The sequence below is a fragment of the Lagenorhynchus albirostris genome, chromosome 10 (genome assembly GCF_949774975.1).
Source record: "Lagenorhynchus albirostris chromosome 10, mLagAlb1.1, whole genome shotgun sequence".
NCBI classification, from domain to species: Eukaryota; Metazoa; Chordata; class Mammalia; order Artiodactyla; family Delphinidae; genus Lagenorhynchus; species Lagenorhynchus albirostris.
This window is the reverse complement of record NC_083104.1, coordinates 40,788,355-40,815,072: the sequence shown is the minus strand read 5'-3', so window position 1 is coordinate 40,815,072 and position 26,718 is coordinate 40,788,355. Positions and strand designations below refer to the sequence as shown.

Below are 26,718 nucleotides of genomic sequence, written 5' to 3'. Positions count from 1 at the left end.
CAGGCACCTGTATTTTTTAGAAGTTCCCCAGATGATTCTGATGTCCAGAGAAAGTGGACATCACTGAATTACTGGCTTCTCTTAACAGCCCTCACTCATTCCTTCCTCACAAGGGAGAATTTGAGAGAAAGAACTATGTATGTCTGTCCTCAGTTCAGAGCCATCTGGGCTCTTTCTCCTCTTGGGCTGCTTCTGCCTGTAGAGAGGATACATTCTAATCTATTCCTCTGAGGGATGCCTGGAGTTGTCTAATTCAATGTCTACCTGTGGGTATGAATCAGGGATAAAGAGAGGAAGGACTTAACACTTTTAGCTCTGACTTCTCTATCCACCTCTTGGAGGGGTTAACAAACTCGGGAAAAAGAACGCCACTTATCAGCACCTACCCACATTATAGGGAAAAACAGGTATTCTGCTAATTTTAAAAGTTTGAAAATGACTGTTGCATTAGGTACTCTGTAAACCTAGGCACTCCAAAAGAGTTCATTCATGAAGGGTGCTCAGAACAGATATATCGAGGATGATATCTGAGTCAACTAAGAATTACACAATTTTAACTTAGTTTCTTTTGCAGAAGGTCTCAGCATTACAGGTATTCATTACAAACATTTATAGCAATTTATTACAGACCTCAAGTTTGGGGCCCATTCTATGGTGGCGGTTAATATACCGAGGAAATGCTTCTCAAAGATACATTCTTAATTCCATTCAAAAGTTTAGAGCAACTGCTAACTAGAAAATGTATTCTGATCACTGAGTTGTACACATGAAACTAATATTGTATGTCAAACATACTTCAATTTTAAAAAAAGGATTCAGGGACTTCCCTGGTGGTCCAATGGGTAAGACTCTGAGTTCCCAATGCAGGGGGCCCGGGTTCAATCCCTGGTTGGGGAACTAGAGCCTGCATGCATGCCACAACTAAGAAGTTCGCACACCGCAAGGAAGATCCAGTGCAGCCAAAATAAATAAATAAAAATTTTAAGTATTCTGATGTTCACAAAATGGCTGATTACTACTGATTAGTGACCAAGAGCTACTGACTATTAGAGTATGCCTAACACTATGGGGAAGTTCTATCAACATGCACCTAAGCACTTGGAATTACTAACTTCCTCCTCTTCATACTGTCAAAGCTGTATACAAAATTTAAGCTGGAAACTAAGATTATCTACTTTGAGGCCCTGAAATGCAACAGAATCTTTCCAAAGTCCCACAACAACAAAAAGTAATAAGGAAGCAGCCCTATAAAGATTACTGTAACATTTCTTAGGATCATTCTGTCTTGTGAATAAACAGCAATAGTGTTAGCCTACATGATATGAAAATCTGTTTGGAATAATGTCACACCCGCATGGCACAGAATCCATTGCTGAAACTGCTATCTGAGTTGCCTTCATTCACACTAATCCTTTATCTAAATGGGAGATTAAAAAAATTAAATTAGAGGATAAGAGTCAGAAGTCCTACATCTCCTAACAGGTAGCCAGAAAGCAGGGAGAGAGAAAACTGAGGGTAAGAAAGTATTAAAAAGAAAAAAAAAAGAAAAGAAAATTTTTTAGAACTGACATATTAAGTCACCAGATAGAGAGGGCTCAGAGCACCTCCCACAACAAAGGAGTCGAAATAGTATCAAAATAGCAACACTGTAAGCTGGAAAATGATACAATGACATCTTGAACATTTTGAAGGAAAATCTATTTCCAAATGGTAATTATATGATTTGCCAAACAAGAATAGAATAAAGGTATTTTTCAGAGTTATAAGGTCTCAAAATTTTGTCTACCAGAAGAGAATGTTAAAGACACTCCAATGTGGAGGGCCTAAAATTCAAGATTCTAGATTGTGTGAAATACATCTCATAAATTGTCTACAGTGTACATTGCACCATACTAGGTACAATAATTTATAAGACCTAACAATAATTCCTGACAGAGTGATGGAAAATCTTTCGAAAGTTACTGTAAATGAATTACCCAGCATTTAGATGATATAGGCATAGATTAATAAATATATGTACATAAATTCAACAATGGGGCATTCAAAATAGATCAAGTGTCCAAGCTCTACTTCTGTGCAAATAACTAGGCGGTGGTGGCTATTTAAAATAACACCTGCAAAAGATCCGAAGATGTCATTCTAACCTGTCAGAATTTCAAAAAAAGTTGTCTTCCAACAATACTGTCCCTAACTGAAAAGTTTAGTTATCTAGAAAGTGTTTTTAAAGCAACTGTTATAATTAGCAATATAAATTTTTTACAAAAGGGGTACATGTTTTGACTATGGGTTACTTGAAAAATGATGAAGATATTAACAGAAATGTACACCAAAGACGAAGAATTAGCTTATAAAACAAGATTATGAGCTGGAGTCTGAAGGGCAAGTGGAGGAGAGAGCCAAGAGAAGCCTGAAGGGACTTCCCTGGTGGTGCAGTGGTTAAGAGTCCGCCTGCCAATTCAGGGGACACAGGTTCAAGCCCTGGTCCGGGAAGACCCCACATGACACAGAGCAACTAAGCCCGTGTGCCACAACTACTGAGCCTGCGCTCTAGAGCCCACAAGCCACATGTACTGAACCCACGTGTCACAACTAGTGAAGCCCGTGCACCTAGAGCCCGTGCTCTGCAACAAGAGAAGCCACCACAATGGGAAGCCCGCGCACTGTAACAAAGAGTAGCCCCTGCTCACCACAAGTAGACAAAGCCCATGCACAGCAACGAAGACCCAATGCAGCCAAAAATAAATAAGTAAATAAATTTATTTTTTAAAAAAAGGAGAGAGAAAGCCAAAAATATAGACCTAAAATTCAGGAAATAGGCTAAAGCAAGAGATCCACAATCTGGGAAAACCTTAAGAAAACAATCGATATATAGTGTTACTGTCAGAGATTGCCAAGAGAGAAGGTACATAGAGAAAAACAGACTGACTTGAAGGAAAATGAAATTAAAAGGTGGAAAGTCTTTATACCTGATTCATACTGTAAGTTTTCCATTTCTTAATAAACACCTGCCAGCAATCTCACTTCTGGGTATGTATCCAAACAAAATGAAAAGCAGATCTCAAAGAGATGCCTGACTCCCATGTTCACTGCAGCATTATTCACAATAGCCAAAATACAGAAACAACCTAAGTGTCCATCAAGAGATGAATGGATAGAGAAGCTATGGTATATGTATACAATGGATATCATTCAATCAGGAGAAAGAAGGGCACCTTGCCACTTGTGACATGGATAGACCCTGAGGGTATTATGCTAAATGAAATAAGACAGAGAAAGACAAACACTGTACAATATCACTTATTATATGTAATCCAAAATAGCTGAACTCATAGAAACAGAGACTAAAACAGGGGTGAAGGGAGGTAGAGTTAGAAACTTGGTCAGAGTTACAAACTTCCAATTATAAGATGAGTAAGTTCCGGGGATCTAATGTACAGCATAGTGATACAGTTAATAATACTGTACTATATACTTGAAAGTTGCCAAGAGAATAGATCTTTAATATTCTCCCCGAAAAAAAGAAATGGTAATAATGCAGGTGTTAGCTAACACTATGGTGGTAACCAGTTTGCAATATATATGTGTATCAAATCAACAGGTGTACACATTAACCTTACACAATGTTAAATGTCAGTTATATCACAATAAAGCTGGGGAGAAAAGAAAGGAATGTAGATACTAAAACAAAGGACCATTTTAACTCGAGAAATATTATATAGCTATGAGTTCGATGTTTTTGTCTTTATTGTATGTGAATCATGATTCCCCAAAAGCAGTTAGATTATATTTAAAGTACAGTAAATAGATTCTGAGTAAACGGATTCTCTTATGGAAAAAAAAAGTTTACTTTTAATTATACAGTTTTTATACTACCCATTTTTAGTTAAAAAAACAAACAACACTTGAAAAAGTTACCTACTGCTAATACATCACACTAAATCGGTCTAAACTGGGATGTTTTCTTCCAACAGTCTCAAAAAGTACTCATTGGAAGTTTGTTGGCAAAGTACTCCAGCACATTTTTAACACATCTCAAATGATACAGAATAGACTCAAATAGAATAGACTGTAGAAAAAAACAGGATTAAAACAAAATTACAAAACAATACTTTTTCTGGAAAGTGTAAAAATTTAACACTGATGTAGACTGTTCTTTAGCTAAACAAGACTTTGAGAACAAAATAATTTACAATGAGAGTATAATTTTTTACCTTTTATTATATACAGATGAGATTATATATTCTGTAATAACACATTTACTTTTTACAACTAAGACTATTTTTTCTTGTTATTAGCAAGTACAGATAAAATTGTGTAGTGTATGTGTCAAACAAATCTTTATTCCTAAATGACAGCAAGACTAAGAACAAAAAAGAGAAAGAGACTCTGAGCAAGGTGCCATTTTTACAGCTGGAAGAGGAGATAAAAAGCAGGAAGGGACAGAAAGAAAATGTGAAAGCAAAGTTATGCGATATGGAGGCTAGAAGTTAAAGTGCCAACTCCAGGTAAAAGGAATTCTAGGAGAGAGGGAACTTTTTTGAGAAATAATGAAGCGTTTTCCAGAATTAAAGAAACATAAAATACCTTTCATTAAAAAGGCAAAGAGCATCAAATAAGAAACAAAGACTATGACCTAGCAATTCTGCATCTATGTTTATCCATCCGTCCCCCGCCCAATTTCATATTGGCTCATACAACAATATGTAGAAAATGATATCCATACAATGGAGTATTATTCAGCTATAAAGTGTAATTAACTACTGATACATACTACAACATGGATAAAGCCTGAAAACACTATGCTAAGTAAAAGCAGTCAGACACAAAAAGCCACAGATTTCATGATTCCATTTATCCTCATTATTCAGAGATCCTGTATCTGCAAATTCACCAACTCACTAACATTAATTTGTAATCCCAAAATCAATACATGAGACAAAACTTCACCAACTCTCCCCCCCAAAAGATGAGTCAATTGTTGATATTTTTTGGTATACTTTTTCCAAATAATTAACTGATAACATGATGCAACATTCTTTTCCCAGGAGTATCTCAGAATCTTTTCATTACTTTTTTTGAAAATGCTTCTAGTACACTAGTGGTCTTATATATTTCCTTTCCAACTTCTTCAATATTATTTTTACTGACTTTATGAAATCAGTGCATTTTTACTTCACAATAGGTCTGCCAACTTTTATAACAGTGAGACTGGCTGAAAAAGAAAACCCATTGGACAATGATACATGCTGATGTTAACTGAGAAGGGACCTTTGAATAAGAATTTTTTTAAGTGTTCAGTTCACTAATGTTTTTTGTCATAATTTTTGTTTCTCTAAGCAATTTTGAAACTGAAGATACTGAGAATACTATATACGTGTGTATATGTATATATGAATGTTTATGTATTTAGTTACATGTGAGAGATAAGCTTCTCCAAGATAACTGAATGTATTAGAACATTTTTTAAAACCCTACTTTAAACCCCATTTAAAAAAAATCCTTCTTCCCAGGATTTTCAGGTATTTGTGAAGTTTCAGGGTTAGAAGCGAAGAAACCAAATATTTACGTGAATTTACTGAACACTGAAAATCTAGAAAAAGAGGTAAGAACTTAGAGAAATAAAATGATAATAAATAAATAAACTTGGGAATTCCCTGTCAGTCCAGTGGTTAAGACTTGGCACTTTCACTGCCATGCCCTGGGTTCAATCCCTGGTGGGGGAACTAAGATCTCGCAAGCTGTACGGTGCAGCCAAAAAATGACAACAGAAAAAACTAAGCTCATCTGGTTCCCATTGAAACCGTATGGCTTACAGACAAATCATCTTGGAAAATACATGGTTAAATCAATTCTGTTAGTCATTTAGGCTAAGGATATTAAAACACTTATATCTGGGTAATATCAGACTGTAAAGAAACCTGATTCACAATTCCACACACCAGTGCAGGGGTCAGCAAACTACGCCCTGAAGTCTGACCTGCAGCCTGGTTCTTTAAGTGCCCCTTCAACCCCAGCTAAGAATGGTTTTTTACATTTTTAAAGTGAGGGAGAAAAGGGGAGGGAAGAGGAAAAAGGAAGGGGAAGAAAAGGGCAGAAAGAAGGGAAGAAGAAGAAGGGTGGAAGAGACTGAGGCCTCACAGTCACATTTTAAATTTAAGTATTTTAATATTTACTATCTGACCTTTTACAGAAAAAAACTGCCAACCCTTGATCTAGAGAAATAAAAGCACATCTTTGGGTAATATATGACTGTCTTGGAACCTGATTCATAATTCTATATACTAGCATAAAGATTTTAAAGATCCATTTTCTTGATTAACAACAACAAAATTTTAAAAATGAACATACAACATATAACTTCAATGTCTATGGCCCTATACCACTCTAAGGTTAAAAAGAAAAAAAAGAAAAAGAAAGAAAGAAAGAAATTACTGGGCAAATACTGATAAGTAAATACCCTAGGCTCCTTTTCCCTCAGCATAATTCTGTGAAATGCTTTCAGTGGTAATGGTTCTATAACCCAGATTTAGCTTCCTTTAATAGAAGGAAGAACTGTACCTCGATCATCATACCCCTGTAAAGTGTTAAGAGTCTATGATTTTATCTCATAAATTGTATTACAAAAAGTGGGAGTAGGGGTATCTCCATTAGGTCACAGAGGTCCTGAGATTTGACTGGAAAAATAACTTAGAAGATAATACACATGTCTGGAAGTTTTATAAAATCACACACATGAGAGGGGCGGAGGAAGGGAGAGTAAGGGGAAGAGGGAGTAGAATAATTGTATTTATTCTTTTAAACTCTTGAATAAACACTCTAACTTCAGACAGCTGGGCTCCCAACAAACAAAAGATAATAAGATCCAATTTCAGTTTTCAGCCACTCAGAAAAATGGGCAAAGGATATGGACATAGTTCTTACAATAGGAAATATAAACGTAAATATATTTAATACTTCATGTATAAGAGAAATGCAAATTAAAACTATAATAATATTCCATTTTTGCCTATCCGTCTGACCAACATAAAGTTAGACAACACCTGTGTTGGCCAGGGTGTAGTGAAACAGGCACTCTTACACATAAACATTGCTGATGAGAGTTAAACTGGTACAACTATGAAGAGAGATTTGGCAGTACCTATCAAAACTACAAATAACACAGACTATGACTCAGATACACAACTTTTAGTAATTTATCCAACATGTATATCCCACATATGTGAATATGTTCAAAAAGTTACTTGCTGCTAAGCTAATGAAAGGAATCAACCTAAATGGCCGAAATAGAAGACTGATTAATGTATGATTATGATAAACTGATTATGGTATATTTATACAATAAAATACTATGCAGTTATGAAAAATAAATTCTTCATAAACTGGTATGAAATAATCTTTACAATATATTAAGTAAAAAGGAGCTAAACAGTGGTGCCAGCTTTGTAAAAAAGGCAAAATATATACATATAGTATGCACAAATTATCTCTAGAACGCTCACAACAAACTAGTTGTATTGGTTGCCTCCAGGGAACAGGACACAGGACAGGGTTAGGAGTGAAATGTTGCCTTTTGAATTTTGTCGTGTGCAGGAATGGTCTATTTTAAAAATTAAAAGAAAAGGTAACATGCCTCAGAAGCAGCCCTAGACACAGTACCAAAAGACTTCTGTGCATTGTGATTGTATTCAAGGTACAGAATGAGGGGCTGTAAAGTCTCAGGCAAAGGCCTAAGGAACATGGGGATTCCCAAGGCAACTTCTAAATGCTGCTATTTAGCAAGTACCATACCTTAAAAAGCTTTCCTAGTTCACTGACATTGTTTAATTTTTATTTTTAAAGGAAGGCATCCAGGGCACTGGTAGTATTCCATTTCTCTCTCTTTTTTAAAAATAAATGTCTTTATTTATTTTTGGCCGCACTGGGTCTTCGTTGCTGTGCCCAGGCTTTCTCTAGTTGCAGCAAGTGGGGGCTACTTTTCGTCATGGTGTGTGGGCTTCTCATTGCGGTGGCTTCCCTTGTTGTGGAGCACGGGCTCCAGGCGTGTGGGCTTCAGAAGTTGTGGCACGTGGGCTCAGTAGTTGTGGCTTGCGGGCTCCAGAGTGCAGGCTCAGTAGTTGTGGCGCACGGGCTTCGTTGTTCTGCAGCAAGTGGGATCTTCCCAGACCAGGGCTCGAACCCGTCTCCCCTGCATTTGTGGGTAGATTCTTAACCACTGAGCTACCAGGGGAGTCTCTGCCGTTCAGTTTAAACTTGTTCCCCGAACTTCCTCCTTCTCTAGCCTTACCCACCTTGACTCTAATTCAAAAAATCTACCTTAACAACACTCAGTTTTATTCAACACGCATCTAAAATGTGCCGGGCTTCCACTAGTACTGAAGCACAAGGTGAACACCTGACACATGAGCCTGCTTTCAAGGCCTCCCCAGCCCAGTAGTAAAACATGTGTGTAGAAAAATTAAAGTTTTATGCTGGTAAGTAATCACTGAAGAATAATCAAGGTCATGATGATTAAATGTTTCTCAAATTTCAGATTTCTGTTTTCTAGGCAAGTTAATTCCAAATCTAAGATTTTCTTTTACACTTTCAAATTTACCTCCTCTATAATTTTTCTAATTAAAACTTAAAAATCACCACAGCCCTCCAAGAGACTTCACTGAAGTTATATGTTGCACTAGTCAATACAACACTGCAGCTAAGACCATCCAGCAAACACTTTTTGGACCACAATTTGTTCTTTTCCCAACCCACATATATATACACCCCTGTTTGAGAAACTGCTCATATTTGTGGACCCTTGCCCCAGAAAACCCCACAGTTTTATATATGATTTCAAGCATTCTGAAAATCCCTTGAAATTCAATCATGGATCACAGGTTGATCTCTGCAGCATTAAGGAAAAAAAGATACTTGAACAAAACACTAAAATGATAATTTCTATGATTTAAGAATGAATTTGAACTTATTACAGTTATTAAAACAGAAACAGATTGAGAGAAGTCTGAAAAGTATTCAGCAAAGATACATAATTGCATGAACTGTCTAGCAAGGACGTAGCAATCACTATTTGCTGGATCAGAAAAAGGAATGGAAAGAACACAGGATTTAAATCAGAAGATAATTTTCAGCTATGTCATTTAAAGTTAAGTTACAAACTCATGGGCCTGTTTGTTTCCCTTTTACAGCTGATACAAACACCACCACTTACTCTGCAGGGTTGTAAAGATTACATGACACTCATTCAAGTATTTTCTGACCACCTATCAAATAAAATATACACATTATGGATTCAAAAAGAATCAGGACTTCCCTGGTGGTTCAGTGGTTAAGACTCCGTGCTTACACTGCAAGGGGCATGGGTTCGGTCCCTGGTCAGCGAAGACGCCACATGCCATGGTGTGCGGCCAAAAAATTAAAATATAAATTAAAAAAAAAATAGCAGCAGTGTGGTACCATGGAAAAAGAAGGACCTTCTTCACTTCATCATTCAAATATTTATGAAGTGCCAAACTACGTAGTACGCTCTCACTGTGCCCTGGGGAGACTCAAGTGACCAAGACAGACACAGTCTCTGCCTCTGCACAATGTACAATTATGAAATGTTATCTGCTATGATTGGAAAGGATGTTATGGGAGCATATAGAAAAGGCAGAATACTCTGTCTTGGAGGAACAGGAATGGTTTTCAGGGGAAAGGATGAAACTTACATGAGAAGAGACATCTAAACAAAAGAAAGTCTTCTCAGAAACAAGTCAATGAGAGAGAGAGAGAGAGAGAGAGAGAGAGAGAGTGTGTGTGTGTGTGTGTGTGTGTGTGTGAACATTAGTAGCACTGTCCCACTGGTAGGCCAGAACCTCTTGAGGTGAAAATGCATACATAAATAAGGACCAGATTATGCCATGGTATGCAAGCCTTGTTAAGAGAAATGGATTTAACTAAACAATGTAATGAGGAACCATTTAAAAGTTTTAAATAGGACTTTGACATGAACAGATGTATATTTCCAAAAAGATCACTCTGGATACTGAATGTAGCACACACTGCAGGGGTCACAGAGTAGTCATTCACTATTATTAAGTGGTAACTTATTACAACCATTACTAAAAAGATACCATGATGAAAGTAACTCTTACTACCAACGATTAAGGAATGGTCTCTGCCCTTGAAGATCTCATGGTCCTGTGAGGAGAAACAAGCATCTAAGCAAGTAATTTTAATAACCTGTTAAGACTGCTACCACTGTATAGAAATACAGAAAAAGGAATGATGGATTAGAAAATCACCATTTGTTAACAATCATAGTTGTACAAGATTCAGGCAAATTCACTGGATGGCTGAATTTCACAAAAAAGAGTATTTATTATCTCCAAAGGTGCTCCTATATTATACTCTTTAATTATAAAGGGGAAAATAGTAACTTTACATTGGAGAAACCTGGCAGACACCAACTTAACCAAGTGACTGAAGTTGACAATGCCAGTAATGGGATAAACGAACATTCCAAACAGAACTTCAGACAAACCCAAATTGAGGAATATTCTAAAAAATTTAAAAATATTCAAAAATGTGACGTTTATAAAAGCCAAAGACTGAGGAACTAACTATTCCAGATTAAAGGATACTAAAGAGATACAACTCAATTTAACGCTTGATCTCAGGTTAGATTCTGGATCAGAAATTTTCTTTTTTCTATAGAGGACATTATGGGCACAACTGGCAAAATCTGAATGAGGTCTGTTTAACAGATTAATAGTATTGTGTCACTGTAATTTGCTGATTTTGATAAGTACACTGAAGTCATAAAGAAGAATGTCCTTGTTTTTAGGAAATACACACTAAAAATATCTAGGCGCAGTGGGCATGATATCTGTGACTTATTCTTTAAAAGTTAAAAAGAAATTAAGAGAAAATGTTAAGGTAAATTTGGTAAAATGTTAACACTGGGGAATCTGGATGAAGGGTTTAGAGGAATTTTTACTGTTTTTAACATACATCTGTCACTGGATGTGTATTACGTGAAGAATACATAAGAACAGTATTCTTGCAGTTTTCCTGTTAAGTCTGAAATTACATCAAAATCAAAAGTTAAGAACATTAAGAAGGAAAATTTATATATTTTCATTATGGCTATATATAAAACTAGATTATACCAACTTATCTGTACTCTACAAGTCTCTTAAGTTTCCGACTAACTTGATCATGGTCCTGAGGGAAGAATGACATTCCTTACAGGTGTCTTCTAGCCCAGTAATTCTATAATGTATATACTCTCCCACTTCTCAGATAGTCCAATATCCAAATCACTTAAAGTAACTTTTCCTAAACAGAGTCAAGACTTCTTTTTTTTTTTTTAAAGTAACTTCATGGGGTATGGAAACATGGTCATCATGTCTCCAGGGAAACAGAATTAAGAGCTCACCCAGGGCTTCCCTGGTGGCGCAGTGGTTGGGAGTCCGCCTGCCGATGCGGGGGACACGGGTTCGTGCCCCGGTCCGGGAGGATCCCACATGCTGCGGAGCGGCTAGGCCCGTGAGCCATGGCTGCTGAGCCTGCGTGTCCGGAGCCTGTGCTCCGCAACGGGAGAGGCCACAACAGTGAGAGGCCCGCGTACCGCAAAAAACAAAACAAAACAAAACAAAAAAGAGCTCACCCAAAAGAATAAAGTGTCAAAATGACTTCATTCAAAATCAGAATGTTTAGAGCAGCCAGATTCTGTACTTTATCATTTAGATTAGGTGTTGGCAAACTTTTTCTGTAAAGGACAAAGCAATAAATATTTTAGGCTTTGTTGGCCATCCAGTCTGATGCAACTACTCAACTCTACCAGTGCAGTGCAAAAGCAGCCACAGACGTATGTAAATGAACGAACTTGGCTGGGCTCCCCACAAAACTTCATTTACGAAAAAAGGCAGCAGGGCAGATTAGGCCACCCCATAATTTAGATGAAAGTATTATCTGATAATAAAGAAACCAGGCTACTAATAAGTTTTAGACCATGTTTGCCTTTTATCAAATGAGATTCTTATTACAAAAATTCAATGCAGTGGTACCTAAAATAGTGCTCTTTGGGGGCAATTCTGTATTTTAAACAAAAGGGTAATACTGATCCTTTTGGATACAGAATAATGTCTACTAAGGATTTTGAAATTTATTACAGAAATTCAGGGCACATCATTTCATGTTGAAATGTTGCATAGCAGATTTCACATATTAGTTAGGAACCGAAATTCCAAGCAGTGACTCAAAACTTGTTTTATTTTTTTTTGACCACGCAGCTTTTGGGATCTTAGTGCCCGACCAGGGATTGAACCCAGGTCCCCAGCAGTGGAAGCATGGAGTCCTAACCACTGGACCGCCAGGGAGTTTCCCCAGACTCAAAACTTTTCAGTTGGGTAACTCTCTGAATTATTTAAAACTTCTGTAGAGTTCAATGCTTAACTTTCTAGGAAAATAATATGTTTAATTAAAGATAATGTCTTGAGATAAAGATGAAAAAGATAATAAGGATGGTTCTTAAGAAAAGTCCAACTTATCACATGTACAAAATGTCCCTAAATCATCTAATCCAGATGTAACTATAACTACTCAGACTTCACTATAAGGAGACACACATCCTGTAACCTAAGTGTTTATAAGAGAGGCTCTGGAATCACTAGCCATCACAATCTCTCAGCTGTTTAACTGCAACTGAAACTGCCAAATTCATGGGAACCTTACCTCTTCTTCTCATGATCCAAATGAAGATTTTCCAGTCAAGTTTATAATTAATCATCACTTATAACCAGCTGTTTTGCCCTGTGAAGTGTTGGGTATATTTTCAGCATGAGGGGTGATGTACAGTAATTCCTTTTACAAACAGAAATATATGCACATGTCCCTGCTGAAAATGTAGCCCAGTTAATTTGCATGTGAAAATGAATACACGCTCATGTGTAGCAATGTGCTAAGTGACGTTTCTTGTTGAGGTCTACTTTAGGAGTCAAAAATGTGTAAGCCTTGTGGAGCCAAGGCAGTGGTCCTGTGTATAGAGGTATAGAAAAAGTAGCTCACTTAATCCTTTCTCGCCAGGAGTCGGGATTTTCCCAGAACGACATCCATTGTCGGCAATGGACGCACCAAAATAACGCCGGTGCCAGTGAGTTAACCACCTCTGTCCTCTTTTCACCTATTATATTTTTCATGCATCATCCAACTTCCCAACCATCTTCCTGTTTTCTTCACAGAATGCACGCTAGGTTCTTGTTTTTCTTCAGCACGAAGTTGAAAATGGAGTTGAGAAAAGGAGACACATGGTCAGCTGGTGATGTTAACAAGCTCCTTGCTGCCCTGAGAAGCTAGATGGAAATGGTTCAAGTTACAAGGGGGATCATCATCAGATCTGGGAGGACAAAGAGTAATTCATGAAGCTTCATTCCCTTCCCTCCCACCCTCTTTCATTTACTGATGATCCCTATAGTCTGCCTTCACAGCAAAATCAAGATTAAGAAATCTGAAGCAACCTCTTTCAGTTCTTCACTCCATCCAGTATGTAGAAAGGACAAGTGGAACACATGTCCAGCAATGTTACAGTGGCCCAGGAAGGTCAGGGAAGCTTGGAGTGGCTAACATAACCACAATCTTAGATCAATGCTTTTTAGTATAATCTTGAAATTAACATCAGCAACTAACACATGCTTGGCAACAGGTGCTTAATAAAAGTTGGTTGAATAACACATTTTCTTTTCTGCCAACATCTACTTGAACACACAGGTGGAAGTCAGACAGAAGTAGTTAACTCTTTCAATGCCGGGAATAGGATGGATATATAGTAATCATATCAAGTCAAGGTGTTTCTCTAAAACATGTTCAAATTATGGGTTCCCTAGCTGAAGTATATTTTTTAAGGACAACTATAACCGGTTTTGAAATTAGAACCACGGTGAATGTTAATTAGAATGATAGATGAATTAAGAACCCCAGCACCAATGCATAACAAAACATCACAGTTCAGGCAAGCAAAAACATTTCTCAGTAATGCAATTCTAGATGGGTAATGATTCCAGAGCAAACTATAAAGTTTGAGGAAGGAGGATTTTATTTAATAACTTCCTTGATGCTAAGAATTGGGATAAATCCAAAGTATGAACGTTAAGAAGAATATATTTTAGGTACAAATAAAATTTTAAACCTCAAGTCAAGAGGATCATCAGTCTACATAGTACTGTGCAACCACTTCGATCTTTCAGATAGGAGTGAAGAGGACAAGCAAGGGAAGAAATAATTGTGTAGGACTCAAAAACATTTATGTCTGGAGTGTGAGTTTAAAGTACCAGTTATATCTAATTGAGTTAAGGATATTCCAGAGAATAATTTATATCATTACAATTATAATTAAAAAAACTACCATACAGAGAAACAAAAACATTTACTTATTCCAGATTTCAAGAAGAGACAGGTTTTTAAGAAATTAAGATGATTATGTCTTTTTTTTTTTTTTTTAAATGACGTCAACCAGAGCCTTCTCAGGCAAAAGTGAACTACTAGGTCTACAACCCCCCTCTCTATAAAACTATGTCTGTAAGGCCTTTTCTACCTTCACCTGAGTGCCTGTCTCCATTTCCACCTTCCTTACTGAGCCAATCATAGTACAGGCTCTACTAGCAGTCTCCAAACACAAGAGGGACTTCGTCCAGGGACTCCTGTGCCCTCACAAAGCAGGCCTTAAATAAAGGTTCACACAAATGACTGTCCCAGCAGCTCTTTCAATTAATTGCAACTCCAGTTCCTGCATTCACATGTTGTGTCATAAACAGATTTACTCTGAATCTTTCCTTTTATATTTATAAAAAGGTCAGATTTCAAATAATAAGGCTGAGTTTATGCTGAACTGTAGGTGATCAAAGAGTAGCATGAGTAAGAGCTCAAATGGGTAAATGAGAGCTGAAACCACACCATACTTAAAGAAGGGTCTCAACACAGTAAATTACAAATGCAAAAATAAGCACAGTGCACAACCAACCAACTACACTCATTCTGCTCAGTATAAGGATAGTTCCCTATGGGTCAAATGGTAGGATATAATGGGTGAGCTTTGTAGTCATAATTGGGAACAGAGAAGACTCAGGTGTCCATTTTGCTGCAAATCTGTATTCTTGGTTTATCTGGTTGCTTCACCTCTGGCGCAAGAAAGGAGGAACAGAAAAACAGAGGCTAGGTAGTAACCTGTTCCCACAGGGTCCTCAAGACCTGGATCCCAGGATCCCACTTACAATCAGAATTTGCCACATCTCTCCTAGGCTCATCCTGTTATTCACTTCTGTGTTTATCCAAGACCCAGACTGGGTTCTCTGCAAAGAAAACCCTGCACATCATGCTACATACTTTAACAAGTGATTATGCAAGTATTAGATGTAAGGGTTCCAGAACTCTATATTTTTCCTCTCGATAACATCTTCTGGCCAGAAAAATAGGCATTTAAAAGTAGGCCTATTTCAGAAACAATAATAAAACTGAGTATGAACTAGCTCCATATAATGTTGTTTTACTGGAACAGATATTTATGTTCAATAGTTTGTTTTGGGTTTTTTTTTGTCATGAGACATTCCACCAAGCTAACAAGCATGATTCTATAGCTTTATATGTTCAATCATTTTTGATGAGAAGTTGCAAAATTACCTTGGCTTCCAATTAATTTTATTTTTAATTAATTTCTAGTTAATCCAATAAATTAATTTCCAATTATTTTAAACATTCATTTTTTTCTTACATAGACTCAAATGTAGAATTCATATTTGTTACTAAAAGGATTTTTGTTTTTAATGTAAAGACCACCTGAATGACTGAATTTACTGTTGTGATATACTTTTGTAAACAAGGAAAAGGGGGATGTTTGTATATTAGTTTGGCTGGTATCTCTGGCCAAGGTTTAAAAGACATTATTTATTTATAAAGACATTTATAATTAGCTGACAGAGAGATAGTATTCCATTTTTCAAAAATACATACAGCTAGAAAAGTAGGTAATTCGACTGAAGGTTTACAGAACTCTAAACCTGGGTAATTCAGGTTAAAATGAACAGAAATGTTTTCTTACCTTTAGGTCTTTCCAACTGTCCAGGAGCTTGGTGGCCAAATCACTTATATCTACTGTTTTATCTGGCTGTTCCTGGCTCCTCTCACTCTCCACATCAGATACACCCTCCTCTTCATCTTGGGATGGTGTTTCCTCAGCAATAGGTTCGTCTAGTTTTGTGCCATTGCTCTCTTTAGGCTCTATTTCAGTGTCAGCCTCTGGTTCAGATGTGGGTAGCTTAATGGCCTCCACAGCAATTTCACTATCAACTTTAGATTCAGGCAGCTGTTGTGTGAGTAGCTGTTGTGACTGTAACTCTTCCTCTTCTTCTATAGGGACGTTTTCTAACTGGTCAAGGTCCTCTTTGCCATCCTTGCCTTCTAGCTCACTGGTGGCATCAGAGATCGCACTGTCCATGCTATTTTCACTTATAATTTTAAGTCTGCGAAACATTAGCTTCTTGGGGGTGTCTGTATCAGCTTCTATGCTCAGCTTGGTGGAAGGATCAGGTGTGTTGAGCGGTGTGTGAGCACGTGATGTATTCTCGCTAGAATACCCATCTCCTTCACTCAGCTGAGGGACAGCAGTCTTGGTTTGAGACCAACGTTGAATAATAGGAAGTACTTTGCTTTCCTCCAACATATTTTTAGTAGGAATGGGTAAATGTTCCAAAGTCTTTATAATCTGATTAAACATAATTTAAAAAAAAACAAACATCACTTTGTACAGCTGACTTTTCAAGCCTCTCCATGGGACTCAGATCAATTCTGTAGAAAGTGTTTTTTTTTTTACTGTCTTATTAAATTAAGACCTAAATCTTGTAACCACAGATGGATTTAAATGTCATAATATTACTTTCCTCTAGTATGGAAGGAAAAGTGTTTGATTTTTTATTTTTTTATTTTGTTGGCTGCACCACGAGGCATATGGGATCTTAGTTCCCCAACCAGGGATCAAATCCGTGCCCCCTGCAGTGGAAGCTCAGAGTCTCAACCACTGGACCGCCAGCTAAGTCCCAGAAAAGTGTTTTAATAAGCCTGACCAGCAAGAATAAAATGTGGAGCAGGTGACTGCTCACACATCAAATAAGACTAATTTAATTAATATTCTCTACCAGTAGTTCTCAAACCCAGGTAGATTTTTTAAAAATATAAACACTACTGGACCTCATCCTGGGTACGTTTTTCTAAAAAGTTTCCCAAGTGACTGTGATAAAGGCCTGGGAACTAAGCAACAATATATATTTAAATGTCTTGCATACAAACAAAAAATGCAGATATTACTTAACCTCCTTAGCCTTTGACAAACAGCTGTCTAGCAAAGAGAGACACTCTCTTCATTCTGAGATAACCACCCCCACCCCACACTCTGAAATCCAATAATTTCTTCCAAAGTACTCCCCCAGTGTAGTTCTACAGAAACTCCAAGGCTTCCCCAACTCCTACTTATTGCTGAATCTCCTGGGAGAAGGATGGAGGCAAGACAATCACTCATTTGCCCACTCATGTTTTTGTTTTTAAAAGTATATTATTAAATGACCTGGGGATTATATTAGCACTTATGATTAAAAAGAACTACATTTAAACCAAGTTAGAAAATACTGTGTATTTCACGGGACGGTATAAATATAACAATTCCACTAACGACATTGTCAATGAACATCTATTTAGATCTTTTAAAACAATTTACTCCTCAAAATGTTCTTACTCTTGTCATCCAGAATTCAGCTCTTCATAATTTTTTAGAACCCCAGAATTTAAGTTCCATATGGTTTCCTATCTTTTTAAAATTATGGTTTTAGCAACACATTGGATCTTTCACTTAACTATGATACTAGTATATCTTGCTCTTGCAGTTCCCAACTATGTAGTACTAAGCTTTAAAAAATACCATAGGGAAAACCACTGGGCAAACTCACTTCCAGCAAGGTGTATGTAAAGTTACAGTTATAGGAATGATATTGGGATGATAAAATGATGTAATTATTTAATATGAGTGGTAAATATAGTGCTAAATTCATTATCACTGATATTATCACAATACCCTCAACCTAATAATAAATACAGTAGTTTTAAGAAACAAGCAGGTCAGCTGAATGTGAACTGACCTCTTCCTGAAGCTTCTGGTTACTTTCCCGGCCATCACCTAGTTCTGCCATCCAGATCCACAACAAAGACAGCCCATGACGTTCCAGAAAGGACTTCAGGCAAGACTGTGAATGTGTGTTCTTCCATGGGGAAAGCGAAGCAGGATGCAGTGTATTGGGGGGTGGGAGGAGGGAAACACATAATACCACAGAGAGCGTTAAAGAGGGCCCACAGAGAGGACTAGAGTTCATTTAAATTCACAAAGAAACCTAGAAATTCTATTTTGATTAATCTACTAGAACTGCGCAATTAACAAATGCTTTAAAGTGAGAGATTATAATCTTTTTTGATACTTAAAATGTCAACCTGGACTTTACTAAAGTTCAAATTTTGAAGGACTAAGAAAAAAATTATATTCACAATTTTTACTGAAAAAGCTATAACTATAAAAAAATTTTTAAATCTTTTATTATCCAACTTCTTGTGGAATATTTAATAAACTGGAGTAAATATGATTACTGTTAAAATTCCTTGCTTTGAGATCCTATGGTAAAAATGGCCTTTGCCATGCTAATAATCAAGTGGCGGTGGGGAGAGACCCTCTATCAAGTGTCATGAATTGTTACACACACAAAAAAAATTCCACCATGTTCTTTGACTAGAGAGAAAACACACAATATCTACTAATAGATTAAATGATGCTGAACTCTTAAGACATTTTTAAGAGTACAAGTTGTCAAAGTCATATAGAACTCACATATCCATTTTAAAAATGAGTAACTCTTCTCATATCAGAATTATTCCTTTTCCCTTCATCATTCTGGATTGTAGTTTAAATGTCCCACCTCAAATTCAGAAATAAAAAATAAATTAATATCACAGTGTTCACCTGTATGAGCTTGAGACAGGTAAGTTTCTGTTCCAAAGTTTCAATTCTAACCATTAGCCGGGATAAGCTGAGCACCTGGTTTTTATCAGAGAGACCCTCACCGTTCTCCATCAGGGCTTCTAGCTCTCCATCCACCTGCCACAGCAAGGAAAAATATCTGGTTATAGACAACAACAACAACAAAACCCCCACTAATCTAAGAATCAAACAATCTGAAAAGATGCTCGACCTCACCAGTAATAAGGAAAACTAAGACCACAGTAAGAAACCATATTACACTCACTATAAGAAGTCTGATAAAATCAAGTCTAGGCAAAGATGTGAGTCAAAACAAACATTTGTACACTGCTAATGAAAATATAAATTGGTATGATCAATTTGAAAAGCATTTCATTCAATCATCAAATATTTACCAAGCACTTATACATCTAGTATAGTTCTAGGTGCTGAAGACATTGCAATGAAGCAAAACAAAAAAATATGCCTTTATGGGAGGAAGAAAAATTATATTAGGTGAGAAGTATGTCAGGAAAAAAAAAGTATGTCAGAAAAAATAAAGCATTGAAATAAAGCTTGAAAAATAAATATTTGTATCCCCTATGCCTAGCCGCTGTACACCTAAGAATAAACCCTAGAGAAACTTCTGCACATGTGTACTCTAAGAATCAGAACAATGATCATTGAACAGCCATTCATAAGAGCAAAAAACTACCAACAATCCAAATGCCTGTGGCCAGGCTGGATAAACCGGCATGTTCACATAATGACATATACCACAATGAAAGGAATCAAGTGCAGCCAAATGCAACAAAAATTATCAATCTTAGCAAACATAATGCTATGTAAAAAAATAGTTACAGAATATTGCATGCTGTATGAATCCGTTTCTCTGCACCTCAAAAACAAATTTTTTACAGATACATATCCGAAAAGTCTATTTTAAAATGGCAAAGGGGACTTCCCTGATGACACTGTGGTTAAGAATCCACGTGCCAATGCAGGGAACACAGGTTCGATCCCTGATCCGGGAAGATCCCACATGCCGCAGAGCAACTAAGCCCGTGGCCACAACTACTGAGCCTGCGCTCCAGAGCCCAAGAGCCACAACTACTGAGCCCACATGCCACAACTACTGAAGTCTGCACACCTAGAGCCCGTGCTCCGCAACAAGAGAAGCCACCACAATGAGAAGCCCGCATACCACAATGAAGATTAGACCCCGCTCACCGCAACTAGAGAAAGCCCGCGCGCAGCAACGAAGACCGAACGCAGCCATAAATAAATAAAAAAATAAATGATTTTTTTGTTTGTTTGTTTTTAAAAAAGGGCAAGGGAGGTAAGACACAAAATTCAAAATGGTGGTATCCTCCAGGAGCTATAAGCAGAGAGAAGGAAGCAGAGAATGCTCACAAGCACATATAAAGTATAATTATAGGCTTTATAATTTAACATAAACTCTTTGTTCCAAAGATATTAAATAATAGAGAACAACAGCAACAAAAATCAAGGTTCCAAAGGTTGTTTTCTAGCTGTGTTGCAGCAGTTATAAAAGATATAAAGACACCCTCACAGGGCTTCCCTGGTGGCACAGTGGTTGAGAGTCCGCCTGCTGATGCAGGGGACACGGGTTCGTGCCCTGGTCCAGGAAGATACCACATGCCGCAGAGCGGCTGGGCCCGTGAGCCATGGCCGCTGAGCCTGCTCGTCCAGAGCCTGTGCTCCGCAACGGGAGAGGCCACAACAGTGAGAGGCCCGCGTACCGCAAAAAAAAAAAAAAAGAAAAGACACCCTCACAGAACTTACTATCGGGGAGATAAAATTAACTCATATGAAAACGAACAATGATATAAAATAAATGTTAATGTTAAGAAACCTAAGAGGTCTAAGATGAAGGGAGTGCTTAAAATGAGAGTCACCAGAGGGCTTCCCTGGTGGCGCAGTGGCTGAGAGTCCGCCTGCCAATGCAGGGGACACGGGTTCCTGTCCCGGTCTGGGAAGATCCCACATGCCGCGGAGCGGCTAGGCCCGTGAGCCATGGCCGCTGAGCCTGCACGTCCAGAGCCTGTGCTCCGCAACAGGAGAGGCCACAACAGTGAAAGGGCCGCGTACCGCAAAAAAAAAAAAAAAAAAATGAGAGTCACCAGAAATGAATTCACCGAAGTGGGGTTAGAAATAGGTAAGATAAATACAAGAGGAGGGAGGAGGGAGGAAGCAGAAGGAAAAGTCTGAACAACCGGAAATGGAAAATTATGACAGTGCATACTATGCTCAGCCTGGCTGGAGTGGATAAGGTGCAGTGAGGAATTGAGAAAAATCTTATCAAAAAGAAGGCTGGGGCTTCCCTGGTGGCGCAGTGGTTGACAGTCCGCCTGCGGATGCAGGGGACACGGGTTCGTGCCCCGGTCCGGGAAGATCCCACATGCCGCGGGGCGGCTGGGCCCGTGAGCCATGGCCACTGAGCCTGCGCGTCTGCAGACTGTGCTCCGCAACGTGAGAGGCCCGCGTACAGCAAAAAAAAGAAGGCTGGTGTTAGAACATCTCAGATGTAATATAAAAGAATCTGGATTTGATGAGACTAAGTAAGAGAGCTCTATTATTGAATCCCAAAAAGGGAATAATATGATCAAAATGGAATTTGAGAATAATTAGTCTGACAATAACAGGATGAAATCTAGACAAGATAGAGATTGAAGGAGAAGAGATATAAACGACAGCATTAAATCAACTTGACATGAAATGATAAAAGTACAGAATGAGCTGATAATAAATTAGAGAAAAGCAAATATAAAAGAAAATATCTTGAAATTTTCTGTTACTTAACTGGCTAAGTGTCTCACTTAATATAATTTTAGGCAAGGCATTGAAACATTTCTATTTCATACTATACCCCAAAACTCTTTATTATGGTATATAGAACAAAAATAAATGAGAAAATATAAAATGCTGCCTGCAAGAAGTTGAAGATACATAAACTCATTTTTTCCTTCTAAAAAGTACATTTGAGGCTCATCCTTTTTCGTTTCCAGTATTATTTCTTAGGTTTTGAATAGATTAAATACATGAACAGAAAAGCCAATTTACAGTTAAATCTTAATGTAAGACAATTTCCTTAAAGATGTTTTTTTCCTTGCATAACCTAAATGTAAAAATTTCCTGTGTCCCAAATCCCAGAGGATTAGCATAGGAAAGACCAAGGGCTTTAAAATACTACTTTCCCTCTCAAATACAAGAATCTTGCTTTTGACAGTTTTGAGATGCAAATATTCACTAAGATTATATTTCCTTTTGGGGTTATTTCCTTTTCATAATTAGGCATGTAATCTGAAAAGTTAAAACTGAGTTGTTACTTTCATTCATCAATAAATTGAGTAGATATTACTGTATAAAAGGCACTACTGGGATATAAAAAAGTAGCATTCTTAAGGAAATAAACAGTAAAAATGTAGAAGTATAAATAACAAAATTTTGCAAACAAAATACAGAAGGTGAACAATCTTTGAACATTCCTACTATAATGATAAGCTTAATGGTTGTATTACATAAAAGTAAGCATGCCAATCCTAGTGGTGATATGATACATCTTCCATAATTTTGGGTACTCAAGTGAACAATCAATTGTGGAATTAATAACTTTTAGGACACCTACAGGGGAGGAAGCCAGGAGATGACTGACATTGATTGCTTTCATTAAATTTACTAAAAGTATTTATTTTTCATTTATGGGTCACCACCTTCCAAAAAGGATTTGTGATAAGTATAAGGAGGATTAGGATGTATTTTAATAAATTACTGATAAATGAAAATTTATATGTATATATACAATTCTGTAGCACTTAAAAATTCTGTTAATTACCTAATCAGTTCAAGAAAAATGTTTATTCTTTATTTTGGGGTATGAACTGTCTTTAATGGGTCTAAAGCACCATTGTTAATACATTCTGATAAATATAACATACGTATAGAAAAGTATATAAACAATTAGTAAATAAACAGGTTTAATAAACAAACAGTTGAGCAATATCCATGGCAACCAACACTCAGGTAAAAGGGAGGGTGGGGGGATGGGGAGGACACTGCCAGTGTTCCTGAGGTGCTCCATGTGCCCCTTCCTTGCTATAATACCTTCTCTTCTTAACTCTAGAGACAATGTCCCCTAACTTCTTAGGAAATAGTTCTGATTTTCAAAATAGGTTTACTACATATATTATAAATTCCTAAACATTATAACTTTGTCTGTTTTTAATATTTATATAAATGAAATCACACTGGACAAAAAATCTTTGTGCCATGGTTCTTTTTCAATCAACTTTACATTTTAAGTCATCATTGTTGCACGCAACCATAAATTTCTTTATTTTCATGACTAGTTTTTCATCATATGATTACAATTTATTCATGTTATTTATTCTAATGTTAATGGGTATTTGAGTTGTTTCTACTTTTTCTAATGTAAGCAATGCTGCTATGATTCCTGATGTGCATTTTAAACAAGTCTCTCTCTGGTTATAGACCTAGGAGTACAACTGCTGGCTCATATAGTATACAAACATTCACCTTTAGTAAATAACACCAAAGTGTTTTCAAAAGTGATTGTATCCATTTACACCTCCACCACCAGTGTATGAGATCTACTGTTCCTGTGTATCATCTGACTTAATTTTTATCAATGTAGTCAGTATGCAAATAACATCTGATAGTAGTTTTAATTTGTACTCCTCTGATTACTAATGAGGTTGAACACCTTTCCACATGTTTACTGGCTATCTGGATTACTAAAGTGTCTATGGAAGTTGTTTATTTTTCTTTTGGGGCTATTTTTTTCTTATTGATTAGACAGAGCTCTTTATATCCAGATACCAGGATTTGTTTGTTATCTGCTGAAAGCAACTATTTCCTTTCTTATGTGGCTCTTCACCCTCTTTATTGTGTAAATTAGTTACTGTTAATTTGTTTCACAAACTCAAAAGAGATTAAGGTAAATTTCGGACTATTCCCTGTTTATAATTTACAATCTACAAATAACATCAGATAATAGTGTGGATTTATTATACCTCCATCAACTAAGTATTTAATTAAGTACCTAGTTTGTGACATATCCAAAGAAGACAATCACCTGTCCTGGAAGAGCTTACAGTTTTTAAGTGGATAAACTGTATGTACATAGCTTCAATCATAAGAGCAAGGAATAAGAAATGTTCACCAATCAAAGGTTAATATGGGAGGGCAGATGCAGACTACAGTGCCATTAAAATATTCTTGTTAATAGTTAAAATATGCAAAACTATATCTTAAACTGCTGCTATCTTTTCCTTTCCACGGCATCCCCTACCCAAAAGAATTCCAAAAACTAACACTTGGGAATTTCTTTCTTTCCTTTTTTTTTTTTGCTGTACCACGCAGTTTGTGGGATCTTAGTTCCCCGACCAGGGATGGAACCCAGGGTTATGGCAGTGAAAGCACCGAGTTCCCTGCCAGGGAACTCCTTAACACTTGGGAATTTCAAGAGGTGCTACTTTTGTGATTCTATTCAACTGTACCTGACCAGAACTCAGAATCTAAGCATCCAGCCACAATTTCAGTAGGAGACCAATCCAATTAAAACCAAAGTGGAGTTAAACTCTTCATTACAGTCAAGGGACAAATGACCCTTCTAGGAACCCAGATTCACTCTGGGTCATTCCTCTATCAGGGCAAAGTTTCATCCAAAACATCCCTGTTCCAGAACAGCTTCAAATTCACATCTGGAGGGCTTCACTGGTGGTGCAGTGCTTAAGAATCCGCCTGCTAATGCAGGGGAAACGGGTTCGAGCCCTGGTCCGGGAAGATCCCACATGCCGCGGAGCAACGAAGCCCATGAGCCACAACTACTAAGCCTGCGCTCTAGAGCCGGCGAGCCACAACTACTGAAGCTCGCGCACCTAGAGCCCATGCTCCGCAACAAGAGAAGCCACTGCAATGAGAAGCCCATGCACCGCAACAAAGAGTAGCCCCTGCTCACTGTAACTAAGGGAAAGCCTGTGTGCAGCAACGAAGACCCAAAGCAGCCAAAAATAAATAAATAAATAAATAAATTCACATCTGGAGCAACCCATGACTTCAGCCCACCAACTGACTAGATTCACTTTACATCTAATTTAGTCTACAATACCATAAAATACTGATATGGACACACTATTACCAGAATAAAAACAAGTAAGCAAAAACCAGGAATACCTACATCTTGGTCCCTTGGGGTTGTTCTTGAATCTTACCAGGAAGGTAGAAAGCCATCTGATATTGTTATGATGGCAGTATAATACCACCCAGGAAACCATCACACTACAACAACGCTCCCCACCAATAATGCAGTTTTTAATGTAAGTTTTGAAAACAGAAAATAGCCAAAGGGAAGCTTTTATGGAGATTTTAGCTTAGGTCAACATGTTTAATGACTACTTTGTGGTTGCTCTGGTAAACTATCAATTATATGAAACAAGAGTTAAAAATAAAAGTAATCTTGATGAAGTTTAAAGAAAAATTTCCTGTAATAGTCAGGTCCAAAAGCTAATAGGCTATGACCCAGTGACCCCACTTCCATGGATATGTACAGAAGAGACATGTACAGAAGAGACATGTGCAAAGACATTAAGAGCAAAAGATTGGAAACACAAGTGTTCATCAGTAGGAATATATGTAAATAAACTGTTATATGATGAAAACCTTTACAGCAGTTAAAAATGTACATATATATACACATACACATATATCAACATGGAAGAGTAAAAAACAAATTGTGGGGGTTTCCCTGGTGGCGCAGTGGTTAAGAAAGAGCCTGTGCTCCGCAACAAGAGAAGCCACTGCAATGAGAAGCCCACGCACGGCAATGAAGAGTAGCCCCCGCTCACCGCAACTAAAGAAAGCCCACGTGCAGCAACGAAGACCCAACACAGCCAAAAAATAAATAAAAATTTTTTTAAAAACTGTAGAAATATATATATATATATATATATATATATATATCATTTCTAAAACTCTACACAAAGGAACTCAATACAGTTAAAAGCAAAGAAAAGAGCTAGACTAGCTCTTTCCCGTCGCTTATTGGGCGACCTTGTAACCTCTGTGCTTTAGTGTTCTCATCTGTAAAAGAGGGAAAATCCTTGTACCTAACTTAAAGGGCTTATTGTGAGAATTAAATGAGTTAATGTGTCAGGCGCTTAGAAGAGTGCTTAGCACACAGTTACAATATATATGCTCTCTAAAAAATAGAACTGAAGCAACAATACTCTAAAGAGCATTTGTTCATCTTGGGTGGCAGAAGCATGGGTGTTTCTTGTAAACTTTCCCTTTTTGCATTTTATAAATGACCCCCTTTTTTTTTTAATTTTTAAATGGCCCTTTCTAATGCTTCCTGCTATCTAAGTCTTCTTATAGAATTCAGATTCTCAATAAGTAATTCTCTCCAATTAATTTGGGTTTACTGACATCACCTTTTAACTATTATATTTTTATCCCTTTCCTGACTTATGTGTTCTACCTGCTCAACTAAATAGTAAGACTGCTGTCATTTATAATTCTTAACATAAGTATGGGTTCCTGAAAAGCCTAGGAATGAGCTAACTGCAAAAGACTCACAGGTGGATTTGCTGGCTAACACCTCTGGCCCCCTGGCTCCTTCTGGCCCTCCACTAAGATTCACAGGTCTGCGGATAGGC

At 37.3% G+C, this 26,718-nt stretch overlaps 1 protein-coding gene across 5 annotated transcripts in view; it reads right to left on the bottom strand.

Moving 5' to 3' along the window:
- SETD2 (SET domain containing 2, histone lysine methyltransferase) overlaps nucleotides 1-26,718 on the bottom strand; it is an 84,795-nt gene that overhangs the window by 36,619 nt on the left and 21,458 nt on the right. For 2 of the 5 annotated variants that reach the window (XM_060162121.1, XM_060162119.1), the window contains 3 exons: nucleotides 19,025-19,159; nucleotides 18,156-18,275; nucleotides 16,070-16,732 (listed from right to left, as the gene is read on the bottom strand). In XM_060162121.1, the coding sequence (XP_060018104.1) occupies nucleotides 16,070-16,732; nucleotides 18,156-18,275; nucleotides 19,025-19,159 (918 nt within the window). Of the gene's footprint in view, nucleotides 1-13,113; nucleotides 13,332-16,069; nucleotides 16,733-18,155; nucleotides 18,276-19,024; nucleotides 19,160-26,718 lie in introns of all 5 variants that reach the window. The other 3 variants (XR_009542839.1, XR_009542840.1, XM_060162120.1) reach the window with 3 other exon arrangements.